Genomic DNA, 21,755 nt, shown 5'->3' on the forward strand with positions numbered 1-21,755 from the left:
AGTGAATTCCCAACAGATAAAGAAGGTATGTGAGTCAAAGACAGAATATGAAAAGCCTTTTTACTCCACAAAACAGGCTGGTATACCCATATATATTCCCCTTATTCTCCCGAGACTGTAAAGGGAGCATATGTCAGACCTTGCTGAGCCTTATATAGCCTTGTGTGTAAGTTTGAGCTGTAAAGGTGATTCAGATCCATTATTACTAGACTGACACGGCTTCAGATGTAGAAAGCCATATTATGCAATCATGCAGTTACTGAGTCACTTCGGAGGATTCTCAGTACTGTCTATACAGTAGTTTGGCTCAAACAATCTTAGTAACTGAGTAATATATAGATGCATATCTGAAAAGAGAGATACAAAATGTATATAAATATATATTTACATTTAAATGAAAATGCATTACTTGACATTAATGTATTCTGCTAGTCCTTAGAATATTTACTTTGTCTGTTATATTTTACTGAACAGCAAAAATAGACTAAAATGCATGCAGTTAACACATGTTACACATTATGAAGCGCCTTGAGGCGACTTATGTTGTGATTTGGCGCTATATAAATAAAATTGAATTGAATTGAATTGAATGTTCTGATCATTTGATAACCAGTAGCTCACAATAGCTGAACACACTCTGGAGCTGTGTTTGTATTGAGTTGTGCTGTTTGTATTTGCAGCTGCAAAATTGTGCAGAGAAACAAAACAAAACAAACAAAAAAAGCCCACTTGCTTTCTCAGCATATCTACCACAAATAAATGTAGCAGCATGCACCTGCATGCAATCTCCCTTTTGTTTCCAGTGGCTGTCTGGGTCTCTGGTTATTTTCCTGCTTTGTGATAAGGGCGTGTATCTATTGAGGACAATGCAAGGTTTGAAAAGGGGTTGTGAAATTTACAGTATAATTTGCTGGGGGGGATCTTAGAAAAAAAATACCTGATGCACAGTTTATGGAAGAAAACAGGCAGGAAAGCAAGCAGGTGACACACAAAGAGTGAAAGAACGTATAATTGGTAAAATGAGGATTGCACTCTGCAGTAGTTTGTATCAACATGTGTCTTTCTACATATTACTGGATAAATATGGAATGCCATGGGGCTGGCAGGATGGAGCAGTTGTTCCTGCAGCTCCATCCTCTTCCTAAAAATAACATTTTTAGGAGTTGCAGATTTGCTATTTAAACTTAGTAGAAGAGTTGTGCACAGTTGTGCAAGTGGTCAAAATGGGTCTTCCAGTGATTCAAATGTAGAGTGCTGGAGCACTGGAACTCCGACAAGCTCACAGGACTTCACAGGGAGTCAACCTACAGCACCCAAATCCAAATCTGATATGAATTCTAATAGATGGGGCTGAAAAATTTCCCCCCATCTAATATATATTAACTCCTTTTAAAACACAGAATATTTGTTCTTCATCATGGAAATAATGTTTTTTTCTAAAGAAAACTTGATATTGTGGCAGGCAGGAAAGTAAGCAGGTGACACACAGAGTGAAAGAACATATAATTAACATTTGTAAATAACTTAACAAATGTCTCTAAAATTGAAGATTTCATGGTTTAAATAAATATATGAATCAAATGTTGTGTTTATTTGTAAATATTAAAGAATATTGAATTCTAACACTGTAGTTGATGTATGTGATCTAAATATTTTGTACCTCTAAAGCTTTCCAAGGATGAATTACTAAAAGTACTGTAGAGGTCCTTTGTGTTAGTTTAGCAGATTATGAAATCTTGAATGACTTAAAGCTTATGAGACGAAGGGAAGAGCTTCTGTTAATGGTGGCTAATAGACTGTGTTCAACACTACAGATGTGCTACAATGATCAAGACACAAAGTGAGGCCTGAAAAGTGTAGGAATGAGTAAATAAATCAATGGGTGAATAAATAATGAGTAAAAGATGAATTGTTGGCTGAGGTAACAAACAGATAGAAAGCCTGACACACACTGCGAGGGAGAGCACTTTCTCGATCTCACTCCGTGTCATCTTGCAGTGCTGCTCTTTCTCTCCTCCAGTAAAACATTGGGATGTTTGAGGTGCCATGTATCCATGAATTATTAAAATCTGGCCTCTCAGGGTTATAAATATCCTACAAAAAGAGCAGCAACATGCTAGACCTTTTACTTTCTCTCCCTCCTTCAGATAGTCACCATGCATCCACGTAAAGGAATGCAGCCCCCGCGTGCACACACACATACCCAAGCGCACACGAATGGAAGAAGATCAACAAAAACATACATGTACCATGCATGCAAGCTGCACCTGCCTATCTAGCAGCACTGGCATGCATAAAGCTATTCATGAGCAGCAAGCTCTGTTGACAGCACTAGCCCCATTACACTGACAAGCCAAAAACATCAGAGGGGAGGATACACACACAGAGAGATACACACTCGCTCACATGGACAGAGATGGTGAGCAGAGAGGACAGGGAAGGAAGATGAGAGGAGGGGAAAAGAGGACAAGGAACACTGTAGAAAGAGTAAACATTCCTTTTTCCTAATCTGTCCATCCATCTATATCCCAGCCTATCAGTGTTTCTCTCTGTCTTTTCCTCCTGTTTCTTATTTATTAAGGCAAGGCATCTAAGCTTTATCTGAAACTAGCTTTGGTGTGACTGCAGGGGATGTGAATAAATATATTTAGAAAAAACACTTCCTACATCATTTTCTTTCAAAAGACACATGAACATAAAATAACAAACCACAGAAATGCACGTGCAAACTGACAGAGGAGAAAGCAGATACCAATTTACCTTTAGTACAAAATTCTGCCCAAAGACTCAGAAACATACCAAAAGCCATTCACGACAAAGTACGACTATTGTCAAATAATTATCTAGTTTAAAACGATTCATTTAAACTATTTGATCTCATTTTGTATTCATAATTATCTGTCATAAATGGAAGATTTATACCAGACGCTGGCTGCTTCACTGATTAAGCAGATCAGTGGGTTTCTGTTTCATACAACATGTGTGTGTGTGTGTGTGTGTGTGTGTGTGTGTGTGTGTTTGCAGTAATACTTAATACTGATATGTTAAGAATATGGAAATTCAAAATAATTGGCAGCTGCAGGCTAGAAAGTAATTTGATAGATTTTCTCTCTATCAGCACACTGCTGTGGTTAATGTCTTTGTATCCATGTAGCTTTATTTTAAGTCTTTATAAACAAGACACTTGCAGAGATTTTTCTGTGTGTATTTAATTGTACCCCAATTTGGGTCTGTGAGCATCTCATAACCTGTTTTCTTCTAAACAACTTGCCTATGTCTATCATCACCTTCACACTAGAGACAAAATGCAATGGGCAGCTTGAAAAGGCAGAACTGGACTAAAGCACTTCAGCGGGGCTAATGAAATAGGATTCTGTACAAATATGCACTTCTACCCTGATCAAATAGACTCAGTTATGGTGTCAAACAAATTCACATTTGCTAAGAGCACTGAGAGCCAGAGTTACATGTAGCTGGATAAGCGCTATGCAACACAGTGCCTAAAAAAAGCCAGTAGAGGAAAATGAAGGGCAATGTTCGCAGAGTCTCTGAAAGAAAAAATCAGAGCGACAAGAAATCCGAAGACCAGCATCTCTCAACACTATAAGTACTTACAAGTTTGCATAAGCAAATGGTTTTAATGCAGCTTTACTAATAAACTGAGGAAAACGCACTTCAAATTAGTCACCGTCCGAGCCAAAACCCATACTAAAATGTTGTGACCACCAGCCTCCTAGACAAATGGAAAGTTTCTCACAACACACATTGTGGTTTGCACAGATAGCCAGTGACAGAATTGCTCTCGGTTTTGTTCTCATGAACACTTATACGCTCAATATTCTCTTTGTTCGGAAGTATTTCCCACCTGGTTGTAGCTGTGCACAGCTCCTCCAACTTGCCCGCTGCGCTGAGGAGTTGCTGCAGAGATGCTGTCGCTTAGGGCGAGGGTCTGGTTGCTATGGTAGCTGGCAGAGTACTGGAGCGAAGCCTCCGGGGTGGAGTTGAGCTGCAAGGAACTCTGGGAAAGAAGAGCCGGTCCTACCAATTGAGACAGAGGTGGCGTATGGTTGTATAGAAAGGGGGTTGAGTTGAGTTTGTGACAGAGCAAGTGAGAGCGTGAGAGAGACAGATTAAGAGTGAGTAAGAGAGGGGGTGTGAAATAGGGAAAAGAGAGAGAGAGAGAGCAAGCAGCAATTTAGAGCAGATAGTGCAGCAGTGCAGCACTCCGTGAGTTGGAGATAGCATACATAATTTATTAGCAGAGGAAGACCGAAACAGAGGAACAGAAAGAACTGGAGGAGCAGGGAGATAGAGAGGATGAGAAGAGGAGGAGGAGGGCTGAAAAGAAAAAAGTTGTAATAGACGGAACACCTTGTTGGCTTAAAAAAAACTTTACTCAAGGCGGACCATGATGGTCTGGTCTGGAATTAATTAGAAACATTATTTTATTTTTCCAGTAGTTAGCTGAGCTTTGAAAAACAATGAAATTTGGCTTCAAACACCTAAAATGCCAAACCATCTGTCATGGTCCTGGGTCTTTTGACCCAGCGTTTTAAGTTTGAGTTTATTTTGTTCATTAGGTTATCTAAGTTCATTTGGTTATTAGACTCCTTGTGTTTTCTTCCCCTGTATTTAAGCTTCCCCTCACCCTTCGTGTTTCATGCTGCGTGTCTTATGTTATCAAGTTTGTATTATTATGCCTAAGTGTTTCTAGTTATTATTTTCCCCTCGTGTTTCCAACCATGTTAAATCTCCCCTGCTCTTCATGCGTTTCATGTCTGTGTCTTACGTTGTCAAGTTCGGGTTGTCATGTCTATGTCTCATTATGTTTCCTGTTTTATTGTGAAGAGGTCTGGTGTTCTGTGTTCATCATGTTCAGTTTTACTCTCCCACTGTGACGTCATTATGTTCATGTGTGCCAGCTGTTTCCTCATGTGTCTCCACTTCCCCTAATCACCTCCTGTGTATTTAAGTCCTCTGTTTTCAGTGTGTGATTGTCAGGTCGTCTGTTGTCCACGCCATGTTTCCTATGCCATGCTTCCAAGTTTCTTGTCTAGGTTTTTCTTATTGTTTGTTTAGATTTCCCAGTTTAGGTTTGTGTTAATTTTGCTTCAGTTTGCCTTGCCCTTTGTTTGTACCTTTTTACCAGCCATATTAAACGGCTCGCTTTTTGTTAACATTCAAGTTTTGTTCCCTGTTCCTTGGAGTCTGCATTTTGGGTCCTTTTTCAATTCATACAGTCTGCCCTCGCCAGACTGTGACACCATCTTCCAAAGGGTTAGAACAAAAGACTATGTCGACCACAATGACTTTTGTTACACGCACACAAATTCACCGTCTGCTTCAGAGCATCACTACTTCAACCACCTGATGAAGTCGCTGCTGTGTCATCAGATAATAATCCCTTCTCTTTGATTCCGATGCTGTGCACATAAAGCTGATATTGATCCAAGCTAAGAACATCATAAGACAGTTTTTTAGATGGACTATCTTCTTAAATGTCTATGAAATGATGTGGTGAACCAAAAGCAGTGGTTACAAGCCACAAGCCAGTCGGCGGTGAGTGCGCAGTAATGTAGGTTTTCCATATGTGTTTACGTGTGCTCTATTAAGAAGTAATTAGTTTCCTCACATTTTCATGATATGGCAAATAAATAATTCATAACATGTATGTTGCCACTGTAGGTTAGAGATGCCAGACATTGCTTAGTTGATCTGCATCTGTGCCCGAGCTGGTAGAGGTAATATTTAACAAATTTTTTAATGCAAATAAATATCCAGTATGCACACTAATACTGTATCTTAGTGTATATAAACATATCCAATCTTTTTAAAAAAAAAAAAAAAAAACAGCCCCATTGAACCAGCATATACATATTATCAAATCATCCCATCAAAATATAGAAGTAAGTAAAGATTCTGATGAACAGGGTTAAAGAATGTGGGGATTTCTTTCTGTTTCTCTCTCCCAATTTCAAAAGTTGAACCATCATGGATATGTCCTAATAAAGCCTACAATAAGTGTTTTCCCCTGAGCTTACTGACTCGTTAGTTTCTTTTCTCACTTTAAAGAACAATGGCCCGTTATTATTCTTCTCCTATATCTATTTGCTTGCTCACTCCATCTCTCTTGCTCGCTCTCTTCTCCCTGAATCCTTCCCTCCCTGTGAGCCTCTGTGCTGTGAACCAAGATCAACTCCTCTGCTTCTCGCCTTCACAAAAGACTTGCCTTTTCTCATCTTGATTCATCCCTCGCTTTTTATGAATTATTAAACAGCACTTTGTGTTACGCAGTTTGAGTGGGAGCTCCCAAACTCATCATCCCTCAGCCTTGGTGTTTGTTACATCGTGTGTGTTACGTGACAAAAAAATGCATATGGTTGTTTCTATGTTCAAACATGTGTTGCGAAATTTGTTTTTGCTGGATGGTCAGAAAATAGCAAAGTTGACTGATTATGAAGTAGCTAATAAGGGTTTATTAAGGGCGTGGTATGCTTGCACACATGTGACATTAAATGTGCAAATGCCTAATACGAGTGAGTGTATAGTAGCACATGCATGTGTGAGTAACAGTGGGTAAAATGAAAAACACTGGTTGTAGGGTTCTAAATTCTTTTGTGTCAGTATTGACTCTCGTCTCTGTTTTGATATGGAAATGTAAGTTCGACTCTTCTGATATAAATATTTCAAATGCTCAGTCAAATTATGAGCATCGTATTCTTACTGCAGTCTATGAAATACTCACTCATGCACACCTGACATACACACAAAAGGGTCATTAAAGATTTTAGGAATGCTGGATTTAAAATCGCAATAAAAACCTGAACATTACTTTTTTTAAAAAAAAGAATTAGTGCGTCTGTGTACAGTTACTTATGAGTTGTGTTGCTCTGTGCTGACACTTATGTTCACCGACAAAAAGCCTGTTTAGTAGAACCTTCTGGTGAAGACAGCGACATTTCACTACAGTATGTATTTACTGCTTAGCTATTTGCAGCACTCTTTTTTGGGAAAGAATCACACACACCTATTGAAAGATATCCACAGCCACGTTGTTAAGCTTGTGGTAGAAGCCCATTTGCAAAATGGGAAAAACAGCTGGGTGTGGGACACCCATAACAAGAGTGCTCACAATGAGAGAGCCATCTATTTGGACAGGGACTTGGGCGGTACAAAAACAGTAAGGATCTAATGATCTGGCACGTCTTGTAGCTGTTCGGCATATGCTTAAACAGATAATCCATATCATATTAAAGCAAACCAGCAATTATAGTAAATATACCAAAAATAGCTTATCATGTCCAACTTTTGGTCAGACATGCCTCTTTGTGTGGATGCGTGTGTGTGTGCAAAACATTACATCGTTGTTCCACACTACCTAGCCCACTCTATCAGTTCCAGAAACCACATGCACTGCAAGATGTAACATGTAAGCTGACACACAGAAATTCACTGTGTATCACCCCTCACAGTGTGAGTTCTAAAATGCCATCCATTACTACAATATCAACTATCAAAAAGGTCAGCAGGCAATAAGTGAAATGGGAATGCAGTGTTCCAAAACCAATGACCTGCAAAGAAAATGCCAAGCACATTTAGCATGACCTTATACACGGGCTGCCTCTCAATCATTGTTGGAATTTCTTTATCAGAATCCAAGGTCCACAGGCATTTGGGACAGTTCCTTGTAAAGATTAAGAGAGCAATATGCTGCGTGTGTTCCTTAAATTCACTTAAAACGATTTGCTTTAGAGCAAATAATCAATGAGGATCTCAAAAATCTGGAATAAAGCTCAAGCTGTTTGCTGTGAGCAGAGGTCAGAGCTGTAATCATAGCAAAAATTAAATCTTAACAATAGGATTTGTGGCAATTATTCCACTTATCCAATGGGTGAGGGATAATTTTCCTCCTTTAATAAACAACAGTTAACAAGCATTGGCTACCATTATGCTCACATATTTAAACTAACTACTCTGTGAAGACTATCGCCACTTTTTAAGCACTGACTGTACAAACCAATTAAATGTGTTGTTTGGAAACAGTAACATGAATTTTGGTTTTGTGGCTTGAAGTGCCTGTTCAAATTTTTAAAAATAAATATGTGTGTAATATGTGGGTAATATGAAAAATTGAACCTGAAATGATATTTTTTATGCATTTTTATACTCTTAGACTGAAATATTTTGTTTGAGTGGCATTTCTGCTAGAGTTGACTCTTGACTATAGCATAAAATAGACTAAAATAAGTATAATTTAAACAGACACCAAATATTTGAAACTATTTCCCCCTCACACACATGCACACATACACACACGATAATAGTGGCAAGTATACTTACGTTCTCCACTGTCTAGTATTCCTGATTCCTGAAGGGAGCGAATGCAGGAATCCACCAACTCCAGACCTGTTGTCAACTCATCCTCAATATCTTTCTGTCCATCAGCTGTGGGAGAGAAAAATGATGAGGGGCACATACAGGCGCAAAGACTGTGAGAAAGAGAGAGGTACGGGAAAGAGAGTATGAGGCAGAGAGATGAGATCTTTCTGGGCAGTAACCCCAATCCTTTCCTCTCACAGTGTGTAAAGCCTTACGCATTGTGACTTGGTTATGAGCCGTGGGACATTTTGATTATATGCTGGTAAAGGGCCCTGATAAGTCTGCCCTGGGAGCTGCCTAGCTGGAAATGAAGTTGCTGTTATAAAAGTGAATTTGATGCACTGGTAAGTATGTGTAAGTGCATTTGGGAATATGTATGTTGTGTGTAGTGAAAATGTTTGATTTTATTTATTTATGTTTTTTAAACATATGGGGTAACACTGTTCTCCCGGGCTAGCTGTGGATTAAAAAGGTGATACATGTTTGCAGGTGTGACTTCACAGATCGTCGGGATCCTGCAATAATCTATTTAGCTATCACAACTACCAAATCTCAATGATTTTGACTATGGCATACATGATTCCTCTAAAAACTAACACACAACAAGTTTCATGCATGTCTGAGACGTTAAAGTCAAAGTCACATTTAATTATATAGCACATTTAAAACAACAACTGCTGACCAAAGTGCTGTACATTTAAAATAATCAAAAGAGATTAAAACAGTAAATGAGGGTGACATAATTTAAGAAAAGAAGTATAAAATGGGAAGAAATAAGGAAAAAATAACGTAATAATGAATTACCTTGAGAGTTCCAGCGAAATTGCTCATCTGAAGAACTGCAAGAGAAAGGATGTGGTTACCACGACGAATAAAAAGTAAAGTTTTAGTTAAGAGTAGATTCTTAAATGGCTTTTTCAATAAATCCTCCATATCACTGTGATGAGTGATGACAAGAAAAAAAAAAACATGAGATGAGAAGCGCCACAGGTCACTTTAGCTCAACCTTAGACTCACCGTTCATTTGCACTGAACAGAGAATCTCTTTATTAAAGATGTGTCCCATTGTCCTACCCTCTTAGTGTATTTAGTCTGCGTTCCTATGTTTTACCTCTCTTAAGCCAAAATGATACCAGTGTCAGTTCTGTTTCTGTTCCTTTTGAGAAGAAGCTCACGTTTTACCAACTTTTAAAAATGCAACACATAGAGGGAGGAAATTAGAACAGAAAGAGTTTTGGTGGACAAAGTTTATGGGCTGAGAAGTGAATCATCAGCTTTTTCTCTTTTTTTTGGTAAATTTTAGTAGGAGAACAAAAACCAACTCTAGACAGCTTGTGTGTTGATGTCAAATTGTCTTTGTTTCTTCTTTTATTTTTCATCATAGCCTTGTTTGTCTGGAACCTAGCGTTTGCTATTTCTTGTTGGATTTATTTGTGTGTTATGGTTTGATCTCATGTGTACTGAAGCTTTTACTGAAATAATCTACTTTTTAAAACTTATCCTTAAGTCACACTTTGAGTTCTGCATTGATTGGTTCACTCTTTATTTCCAGATGGTGTTTTAGGTAGACATACAATGAAATAATAATTATTGCTATATTTAATTTCAGTTTTTGTGTTTGCTTGTGAAGGCAGAGGGCCACTTCCCCCTGCCTCTACTCACTGTTATTGCTTGCTCAAAGGAAATTGTTGGATTTATATTGGAAGGTATTGCGATGTGAAGTGCTGTGAGATGACAGTTGTTGTGAATTGATTGATAAAAACCTAAAATAAAGTTCATGAACACACAAACACACCCACACACAAACATTTGCACATGTACAAACTACAGGCAAGACTTTTTTTCTATACTCCTGATGAATGTCAATGGATGGCTGATTAATGGGAGGCTGAACAGAGGTAAAAACAGAACAGAAGAGCAAAAAAGAAACTTAGAGACGAGTATTGAGCCACCTTCTTTGTGATCAATACAGAATCAGACAGACTAGCTGATAGCTATAGACGCTTCCATCTAACTTCATCTACACGATTAGGCTGGTTTTCGGGGCTTGCTGTCTTCTATTTATACTATTTCATATTCCACGGTGATGAGTTTGTATGCACAAAAGAACAAGAATGGATAAGTGGCAGATTTTAATGGTTATCCACAAACTGGTATTGTCCTAAATAGCAAAGACTCATTGTAATGCTGTAGTTAAAGCAATTTGAAGCACAGCAGCCTATATCCCTGTACTCTAATACATACAATGTGAAAATATAATGGAGCAATACTGGAACACTTCAGAGAATTTGGAGGGGCCTGGGATTCAACAGCCAACCAGAAACTCCATCTTTAATACAAACATACAGGTAGGCATCTTAAATAAAGGTTCGTGAAGAAGAGAAATGTAAACATGTGCTACTTTGTTACTTTTTGAAACCAGCTGGACTTTTAAATACAATCTGGCCAGCTGCTACCCCAGCAGCACCTCAGGAAGGGATGCTGGCAAGACAGCTGGTTCTCAAGCGTGGCGACCATTCAAAAGGTCAGTTTTGGCTTAGACTCAACGGCTGGATGCTTCAGTAGACATTATGACCTACTGTCCTCTCAATTCTGGTGTAAATCTTTGAGTTAGACTCTAAAAAGTTTACTTTTATTTCAGTAATATTTGGAAACAAAATGCTGCAATCAAAGCAACATGCTTTGCAGAAGTAGGTCATAGAAGGGCGTGCACACTGAAAGGTCAGTGGCCATACTGACATTTATGTTCCCCTTGTGATAATAAAAAAATGTGTGATGAAATTCAGAAGTTCACTTAACTTACTGCTCAATAATTCTCCAGCTAACATTTACTTTGAGTTATTTAAGTAAGGTGAAAAAAAGACTTCAGGTCATAGGATTAAATACCTGAGTCAGAAGCAGAGATCATAAAAGTCAAATTATACACGAACGACCGTGCATTTAAAGATATATTAAGAATGATTGCATTTTAAAATAAAATGTAAATCTTATTAATACATTCTATTGAGTTCTATTGTGCTTAGAGCGCTGTGCTTTCATGTGCATCAGTAACATATAACAGAGTAACCACAGCAACACTCAGTTCTCCAGTGGATTCGGTTGCAGAGAAAGAAAGCAATAGAAAAAGAAAACTAGGCATACGACAGTCAGAGAGACCAGTGAGAGAGATGTATTAAGCATAGCATTATTCCACAACATTGCACCCCCTTGCTTGACATGCCACAACACAACGCCCAGCGATTCACTACGCCACTCTCAGCAGCCACACAGCTTAAATCAACACACAGCATCCTCTGCCCTTCCCAGTGAACTCCAAAGCATGCATGCATGTCACAAGTGCGGTAGCTGAAAAGTGCCGTTTTCACCTAGTGTCAAGATATATGCATCTATGCACCCTACACTATTGTGTGAAATTGAAATATTGAAACTCAAACAACATCTCTGTTGGCAAATCAAAGTTCAAAATCTGAGTATAATCTACTTAATATTGTTCTTTCAAGTGTCCTTTGGAAAGACTGAGGACGATTTGTAAAAAGTGAGATACAAATCTACACTAACAAAAACACGCTATGCATGTTGTAAATGTGTTATGGGACAGGAATCCCACAAACACAATCCCTGATGATGTCTCTAGTCCACGGCTTACATTACTGAACAGCAGCATTACTCTGAAAGAGTTACACTGCCACACAACGTTCTTCACAAATCTTCCAGCTGCCTCCCTTCACAGATAGTAGCACTTAAGAACACTTGTCCATCGTGATAAGGCTGTCAGTGATGATGTATGTATGCATCCTCAGCAAACGCGTTTCTGCATTCACATATTTAACCCCCTAACGCCAAGTTTGTCATATTTGATACATACAGTTTTTGTGTGTTTTTGAGAATTACATGATCAGTGTGATTTTTTTCCACCTGAAAAACCTAAATGAATTGCGCAATATATTATTAAGCAATCAAAAAACCCACATGTAGCAATGATCTACAGCTAAAGCATGCCCCTGTTTAAAATTTTAACACATACACAGTTATTTACATGCATAAACACCAACACACTGATAAAAACAACACCTATACATACACAAGGTGTCAAACTCATACCATCTAGCTTTAGTTGGTATTTAGCTAGAAATGGTGAATGCTGCTAATAATTACTTTCATGTAAAAATTGTGGTCTTTTTAGTACAAAGTGGTACTTGGCCTACAACAGCATGCACAGTTGCCCGAAAAATAATTTTACTTTTAAAACTTTATCATAAATAATAAAATTTAAAAAGCTGATTCAGTTTGAGAGTTTTCCCTGTGATCGTCTAATATTATCACAAGAACATCCTATGCCTTAACGTTGGACAGACTGTCAAGGACTGAGAATAATTAAGAAGTCAGAGAAGAACGGACTGATGAATAACAATGAGTCTTTATGACCTGACCTCCATGAAGATATGCAATGAGGTCAGGAGTCAAGGTCAGCTATAGCATGGCTGGAAACTCTGAGGGAATCATCATGCACAAAGTTAGTTGAGGAAGAATAGTGCATAAATTTATTTTTTTTTATTTTTAATCACTTTGTTTTTGAATATTTTTTAAATGTTTCTCACTGAGTGGTGTTTATCAGAGCTGAAATAAATCTGAATGCAGACTCATTCAAGAAAAACAAGGGAGACGATGGTCAATGGAAAACAGCCAAGTCTCGTTAATTTCCTTTTTCTCCCATTATGCTCAAATTCTGATAACAAGCTTGAAATGAGGTTCAGTTATTGGATTTTCCCATAAAACATGTACAGTATATAAGCAGTTATGTATATGAACAAAAACAAAAACTGACATGAGCTAAGCTTGAACGTCTATCTGCCTTTATTTCGAGATTTCGAGATGGATGCTGATTACTGGGTAACAATGTTTTGTTTTACAGGACAAAATTATTAATGCAGTTTACTGGTATCTTGCACATATATATGTATGTGTTAAAGGCACTCTAAATTCCACATGCTCAATCAATGAGAGCAAAATTTTTATTTTGAGAGACAGCTCAAGGACATTCTAATCGTTTGGATGCGGGGCTATTTGGGAACTGCATGTCATTTAAATAATTTGTCAACTTTCAGCATTTTTATTTTCGGAGATTTTTGTTGAAAATCAGTGATTGCTACATCAAGCCTGAAAGAAATGTAACACTAATGCTTATAAACAATCACTGCACACTGCACTTCTCATTAACCACACATTCAAACTAGAAATATAGTGGTTAATGGGTTTTTCTGTTTGCAGTTCACTGTGGGCAGTGCAAGAGACTAGGGCTGGGCCATATCATACCGTTTACGGTAATACCGGTGTAATTTTGGGCAACGATAGGAAAATGAAACATCGAGATAGAATATGGGTAAAACGCGCATGCGCAGTGCCTAAGTTTACATACGCACATGGCTGCAACGCAGAATGAGAAGAGCGAAAGTGGATTGTTAAATTAAGCGGATGAACCAGAATGGGTTTGTAAAAATTCTGCAATGTCAGTGGTGTGGAACTGGTTTATCTTTCGTCCGTCAGATACACAACAAAGCACTATTTTTGGTAGCGCATGCTAGCGGGCCATCGGTATTACCGTGTGGTTTGGAAAATACGGCACACTTAAAATCAATCCTTTGATTTTTCTGAAAATCGACAGTGCCCCTTATAATCCCGTGTGCCTTATGTATGAATTCTGGTTGTGTTTACTGACCTCGAAACGATTTTATGTCGTACACGGCACTGGAAAATCTGTCAAATGTTTTAGTACGACTTTGCTAAGCTACGAAGCCGCACCGCTTGATGGATTGTCGGAGCATTACGGCTATCATAGCCTCGCAGAGTGATACGTACTGTGCTTCAACATAATATTACCGTATTGTGTGTGTATAACCTCTTTTTAAGTTTTGTGGATATTATACATGGTTATGCTGAGGATATGTCGGCCACCAGAAATGCCTTTTGGTTAAACTGTTAGCAAGGAATTTGCACTGTTACATTTTTTTTATAACTTTAATGCACATAAAAAACAGCTGCTTGTTTAAGTGAAAATACATTGATGGGTTTTTTTGCACTAATAAAGTTGAGGAGTTGTAAAGTATTTTGTCTAGTGTCAATTATATCGTCAGTTATATCGTTATCGCAAATTTTCAAATGTATATCGTGATAAATATTTTTGGTCATATCGCCCTGCCCTATCTATATCTATATATATATATATATATATATATATATATATATATATATATATATATATCTACTGTACTATAGCACTAAGTATTCAGAATCAATGGCTACTAAAGGAAGGAGGTGGGAAGAAACAAAATAGAAATATTTTTCACCGTAATACTTGAGTATTTATTATTTTGATGTTTTACTTTTACTCCCTACATTTTAACCCAAATGTCTTCACTTTGTGCTGTTGACACTTTCAAAACAGGCCCATTACTTAAGGATTAACACATTTGAGGGACGTTTTTATTTTCCAGCACTAAACGCCTTCAAACATCAAACCTAAATGGAGGGAACAATAGCACATAACACACTTCTAAACAGATACGGCAATCCTATTGGTCTATCCATCACCTGGGTTTATCACATACAAAGTGATGATAGCGGGAAATATATATAATTTATGCACCAGTTATACACTATATTCAGGAGATAAAGTGGGCCGGAACGATCTGAAACTGCATTTTTGTTGCAGATGTCCGTAAGTCATGGTTTCAGTACTTCAGCTTCTTGTTAAGAGAAGCAAGCATGAAAGGAAAAATGTTTTTTTAGTGGTAGGTAATTTCAAATGCAACATTTCTAACAGTTCAACATATATTGTGAAACACGCAGTTTGTCAGTGTGTCTGCTAGCTGAAGGTACTGCCTTATTTCCCAGGGAAAGAAAATTGGAGGTGAAGGGGAGAAAGGCGAGAAAGACGCAACGTTATATTTAAAGGTAAAGACAGTTTAGTGACATTTCATAAACTGGAAATTTAAAGTTATTTTTAAATGAGACACCAGCTCCGCATATAATGCAAAGTTATGTTTTTTCATAGTCTGATTTGTCATGCAAAACAAACTGAGGTATAGTAAAATCAAAGGTTGAATGAAAATATTGAATGACATGAATGTTGAATGATAAAGTGGTGAGCTGGCCATACTTTGACTGTTGCACGGAGGCTGGGATGTTTATGGTCAGAGGTAGGTTACATTGGGTATAGCAGAGATTAATTTAAATTTAAGCTGATGATGCTCAGATTCATTCACTGAATTCCACCTTTATACCAGCTTTATACAGTCTAGTATAAAAACACCTTACTGTCAGTGTAGGGGATGGAAATCAGCCAAAACAGTTCATGAAACATCTGCTTACGATTTGTTGAATTCAGTTGTGTAAATCCACAGAGAAATAATAAACCTGAGAGCAGCAGCCTGTACACAATGAAAATCTACTGGAGCCCACAATAGAAGTTATTGTGAGACTCTTTTCCACATGCTGAGTGACAAAAACAGATCTAACAGTTTAGGTATGGAAGCAAAGAAAAAAAGTTTGGATTTCAATGTTTTAACGTTGAAAATAACATTAGTATCACTGTTATGATACTAATTGTGGCGGGGTGTGGCCTGCGGTGCCGTGCAGAGGAGGCGGACGCACCTGCACGGCATCCGCAATCACGCCCCGCCGAATTAAATATTGTACTGGGTCCTGTGGTTGGGTTGTTGGTGTTATGTTGAGCTGGAAGCGGGAGAGCTGCAGCTCTGAGTGCGAATGTACAGCAACCGTGTAGGGATTAATAAAAGCATCAAAATGCCACTGGGTCTGCCGTGGTCGTTTACACTAATGTAGGATCAAGTTCTTCCTACTCTTTTTTTTTTTTTTTTTTGCATTTGAGTAGTTATATACAGACTATTAAAATGTGGGCTAATGTCAACTTTTACTCTTTTTAATAATAATGTATATACATCCTTTCAATTTATTCATGTACATGAAACTGAAAGAGTTCAGAGGCACCTTTTGAAATCAGCTTCTCATCTAATTTGCACTTGCTTAGCAGAATCCTTATTTGTGAAATATTTCCCGTAGGTTTCAGCCAACTGTTCACAAGCAACCAACAAAAAACTGTGTCAAACAGTCACACCTCAGGGCAGTTCGATTACATGTAGGCAATGCATAGGCTTCCACCCACAGACCACACTGCTTACAGTTTGAACAACTTCAAATCTAGACTTAAATCTCAAGATTAATCCCTGACTTACTGGCTAGTGCAAAACCAGAACCTTACATATGGTGTGATAGTTTCACAGGATCGCTGATTCTGCTCACTTTAAATGTGGAACTTGCTTGGAAACCATTTTATTGTGTCTCTAGATCTATTTCTTACATAGATATCATTGCTATCCAGAGGTGGTTGTCATAACAACATTGTTGTACATCATCATCAGCATGACTATGTGACACCATAAGTGTAATCTGTCAGTCAAGGCAGACGAGTGGGCGTTCATGCTCAGCACTGGATGTGGGGATGAGGAGTCTGTTTGGAGAGATTGTGTGTGTGTGTGTGTGTGTGTGTGTGTGTGTGTGTGTGTGTGTGTGTGTGTGTGTGTGTGTGTGTGTGTGTGTGTGTCAGAAAGGTGAACATATTTTAAAAAGCCTTTGTGCTGGAGTGGGTGAAATAACATTGTGCAGCAAATAAAATCAACAAAAACCTGCACCATATGCAAAACTCTTATACAAAAACATGTCAAAACACTCAAGCTGAAAAGCAGAATAGGTTTTTGTTTATATGGATGCATATATGGCTTGTCTATTTTCACTATATGCAGGTATCTATACTGTATGCGTGTTTCTGTGCGCACATGAAAGTACACGTGAAAGTTCTCTGATACTCTATTCAGAAAGCAGTCTATTGTGCTCACAACAAAGCTGAAGACAAACTTTTGTGGCTATGACAGCTGAATGACAGTTCAACAGAGGGGCTGGAAGAGAATTGTCTAGTCAAAGTGTTCTGAAATAACTTTTAATGCCTGACTACTGACAGCTGCAACAAAACCCCTATTCCTACCAAAAAACAAAGAAAACAATGCACGATGGAATTGACAACTCCAATAAAGGTTTTTCAACTCTCTGCAGCTTTCTCCTCTCCCACTAGGGTTGCCAACCGTCCCTTAAAAAACGGAATCGTCCCGTATTTAGAAACAAAAGTACACGTTCCGTATTGAGCTAATAAGGGACGCACTTTGTCCCGTAATACAGTGAGAATCAAAAGTAGTCTATAAATGTTAATGGAATTAACGCTTTGTTTGAAAACATAATTCCCAGCCCCTCTCCTGCTTTGTGACCAATGAGCTGACAGCACACTTATGACAATTCGAGTATGACAATTCAGATTACCGCTCATCTCATTGGTCGAGGAAAGGTCGCTTGCGGAGAAAATACCGGAAGACAACAGATGACCACAACAACAAGCATGGCCAACAGGGAAACAAACGCCGACACTGCGGTGCACGTCTCGGATGACAGTACACCTAAAGCTGGGCAGACACTGCGATTTTTTTCAGTCACGTTATTCAGCTCTTGCTCAAACTGCACGATTGACTCGCAGGGATTAGAAGTTTGCAGGTCACGATGCAGGGTCTCACACTATACGGCCCGATGCTCTGATGCGACCTGAGAGCTCACACTGTGCCAACATAACATGAAGGTTATAACAGAAAATCTGTCGCTCGCTCTCTCTGTCTTTCACTCACACAGACACACCACCATCAACTTTGCTAAATTGCTAATGAAAAACATGATCAGGCAGCTGTGATTGAGCAGCAGTGTAAATCCAACTATTTTCACGGTTGTTGTGGTCGTGATAATTTTGTGATGCCACATCGAAAAGGCTCGGATGAGCTTTCCAAAGTTCTACAAGTGCCTCCATCACTTGTGTCCAGATCACACGCTGCACAGCCGTGCTGCGCCGTCTTTTTCACCGATGTTTACGTGTTTGCGCATGAGCAGTGTGAGCGGCTGTGGTGACACCCTCACGAGCGATTGATGATCGGGAGCTGGTCGTGAGGTGTTAATCGCTTCTCGTTACCCCACGTATACTACACGATGCACGATGAAGGCCAAAATCGGGCCGATCACCAAATCGGTCGCACGACTCAAAAATCGGCTCAAAATGGGCCAAAAATCGCACAGTGTAAGCCCAGCGTTAGAGCAGCAATGTTTGTTCCCCTCAGAGAAAGAAAAGAAAAAAGGCTGCAAAAGTACAGGGAGGACTGGGAAAAGGAAAACACCTGGCTGGGAAAGTGCACGATAACACCTATAAAGCGCACTGCACTGTGTGCCGGCGCACTTTTTCCATAGGCATGCTTCTAGTGGTGGGCACAAGAAGAACATGAGGGGCGTGAAAGCTCGGGGAACCCTTAACCAATTTTTTGTCCACCAGGCCACGGCAGAAGCAGATATGGTATGTAAACACTGGTTTGTTGTTTAAACCCTCTGGTTAAGGTTAATATGGGCATGTGCGGTGAATATCAGCGCTATGTGGCCAGAAGTGTGATAATATCATTTATTTTGTGTAATAAACAACTGCAAGGATGGATGATTACAACAAATAGATGACTAATACATAAAAGTAATACATAGATGAATAATGATGATGAGTTAAGGTGCGTAATCATGGGAACAAGCGGGTTTACAAACAGGAGCAGCTGATTAGCATTAGAAAAGCTGAAATAATACCTCAACTGAAGCCAATTGTACTAAATGCACTATATGTGCACTGTTACAAGAATATTTTTCGTTCTATTGCTTTCTATTAATTTATATAATTTTAAGTTAAGCAGGACAGAGTTCTTTTAAAGAAAGATTTACTTATATTCTCAAAAGTTAAGCATGACAGGCTTCTGTTTAAGAAAGAGACCTGTTTTACTGTGTTAATGTTGTCATTTTGAGCTAAAAATAAATGGCTAAATGATCATTTGTTTCCCATATGGTCATATCACAAAGAATATGCATCTGCTTAAATCAAATTCAAGTCAAATGGTTAAAAAATAATTTCACACACACAAAAAAAGAGCTACCACACTGGGAAGGGTGAAGACAACTGGGTTGCCCGGCCCTGGCCACGAGGTGTCCCTTATTTATTTTTCAGGGAGTTGGCAACCCTATCTCCCACTCACCCACTTTCCAGTCCTACACATTCACATGCGGATATCTAGCCTACAAGCATGCAAGTCTATGTATCTCAGTGTACTGCATCAGTATTTCACGCTTATGTGTTGTCGAGGTTCAGTGGTTGTGTTTAAAAAAAGCTAATTCCTCCACATTGTGCAATCATAATTCATAACACCCACCTCAAATATATACGTGTCTCACATGTGTATTTGAGCATCTGTATGCATGTATAGCCACATTTGTGTGCATAAGCATCTGAACATAGACAAAATGTGACTTTCCACTATGAGCAACACCTGCTGGTTATACTATTTCAATTCAGGAACATCTGCTGTGTGAGTCTAAATCACCAAGCTATTATAGTTATTATGATAGGTGGACTATCACCATTTTGCACCGGTACAGATAATGACAGAATACCTCTATGCATAATTCACCGGGGATGGGTGGCCTGACATTGGGTGTGCCCTGTATTATTGCGCTCCACACAGACAGGAGCTGTCTAATATTTATATTCATCTAACAAGGCTCACTGCAGCAAGACTGTTATGACTTGTTATTGAAGAAGAGGTTAAGAGCTCAACTTCAGACAATATGGAGCAAATTTTGGTTGGCAGTAAATTTAAAAAGAAAGAAAGTTGTGGTATTAATGCATGTCATGTTATCACAGTCAAAAAAATTTAGATCTAATGCATGGGTTTTTTTTTAAAGAACACTTACTTTAAAATTTCAGTATAAGAAAATACCTTATCTCAGTAGTTTGTGGTATTTGCACAAACTACTTTTTATGCCGTGTTTGCAGTCTACTCTGTAGACCATATGGAGCCCCAAGAGACATATGAGAGAAAACTATACATATGCATGCGTACAGCAGACAGTTAAAAGTTAAGTATAAAACATAAACTGCACAAAGTACAGCACCAGTTTATGAGCTGGAGAAACATCGACCATATCTGAGATAAACTAGTGATTTTCTGAATGCACTAACCAGTCGAAACATGTGGGGGGAAAATCAGTTAACCCAGAGATATTTAAAAGAGAGACATAACACTAGTTGAGAAACCTCAAGAGAACATGACAGCAAAAATGAAATGCTTGTGTCATCAATCAGTAGTCAACCCAGGAAGGATGCAAGCCAATAATGTTGTTGCACCTATGCATGTGCATAGCTAAGCAGCTGGTAGTCATAGTTACATGTTATTTTAGTACAGATGTACTATCTTTTTCAAATGGTAAATGACCTGTATTTGTATAGCGCTTTACTTAGTCCCTATGGACCCTAAAGCACTTTACACTACATTCAGTCACACACACATTCACACACTGGTGATAGCCACAGCTGCCCTGGGCGCACTGACAGAGGCGGGGCTGCCGGACACTGGCGCCAGCGGGCCCTCTGACCACCACCAGTAGCCAACAGGTGAAGTGTCTTGCCCAAGAACACAACGACCGAGATTGTCGGAGCCGGGGCTCGAACCGGCAACCTTCCGATTACAAGACCAACTGCCAACTCTTGAGCCACGATCGCCCTTTCAGCTTAATAATACCATAATTTTCAATGATATTTTTTCTGTATATGCAATTCTTAGTGGCAACTATAATTAAAGTAGACGTGTTACAAAAATATCTATAAGCGGTGAGATTTCTAAACAGACTTTGGTTATCCCCAACACTGCTTAGTACAGCCCCAAAATATAATGAGTATGAGGGATATCATTCTACAATCGTTCCACAATTTGTAAATACATTTTTTTTGCAAACTGGTGAACTTGTAGTCTGAGAAACTCTGCCTCTCTCTTTTTATACCGTCATATTACTGACCTGTTGCCAAATAACCTAATGAGTAGCAACCACTTACTTTTCCCAACTTTTTGTGTCTCCATCCCAACTTTCTTGAGACATGCTGCTGCCATCAAATTCAAAATGAACTAATATTTTCATGAAACAGTAAAATATCTGAGTTTAAACCAACAGTATGTTTTCTGTGTTATGTTGTGAATATACTGAAGTTGTATTTTTTTGCACTGTCTGAAGGTTTACTCTGAAAAAAGGAGTCACTCTTATCACAAATAGCATCACCCTTATGCTAACATTTTATATAATTACATTATTTTTCCTTCTAGCCGTCTCCCTACAGAAAACCAGCTCTTATTAGAACTGTTGTACGGCCCTGGAGCAGGGTGCCGCCGGTGCATCGAGCCACCTGGGGGGCT

At 38.7% G+C, this 21,755-nt stretch overlaps 1 protein-coding gene across 2 annotated transcripts in view; it reads right to left on the reverse strand.

Moving 5' to 3' along the window:
- ctnnd2a (catenin (cadherin-associated protein), delta 2a) overlaps positions 1 to 21,755 on the reverse strand; it is a 239,891-nt gene that overhangs the window by 144,022 nt on the left and 74,114 nt on the right. For both annotated transcript variants that reach the window (XM_085362997.1, XM_085362996.1), the window contains exons 3-5: positions 9,184 to 9,218; positions 8,341 to 8,445; positions 3,866 to 4,038 (exon numbers count right to left, since the gene is read on the reverse strand). In XM_085362997.1, coding sequence (XP_085219123.1) covers positions 3,866 to 4,038; positions 8,341 to 8,445; positions 9,184 to 9,218 — 313 coding nt within the window. The remainder of the gene's footprint in view (positions 1 to 3,865; positions 4,039 to 8,340; positions 8,446 to 9,183; positions 9,219 to 21,755) is intronic.

The sequence above is a fragment of the Diplotaxodon limnothrissa genome, linkage group LG9, assembly GCF_057381915.1.
Source record: "Diplotaxodon limnothrissa isolate DT_005_m linkage group LG9, D_limnothrissa_male_GT1.1, whole genome shotgun sequence".
Lineage (NCBI taxonomy): Eukaryota > Metazoa > Chordata > Actinopteri > Cichliformes > Cichlidae > Diplotaxodon > Diplotaxodon limnothrissa.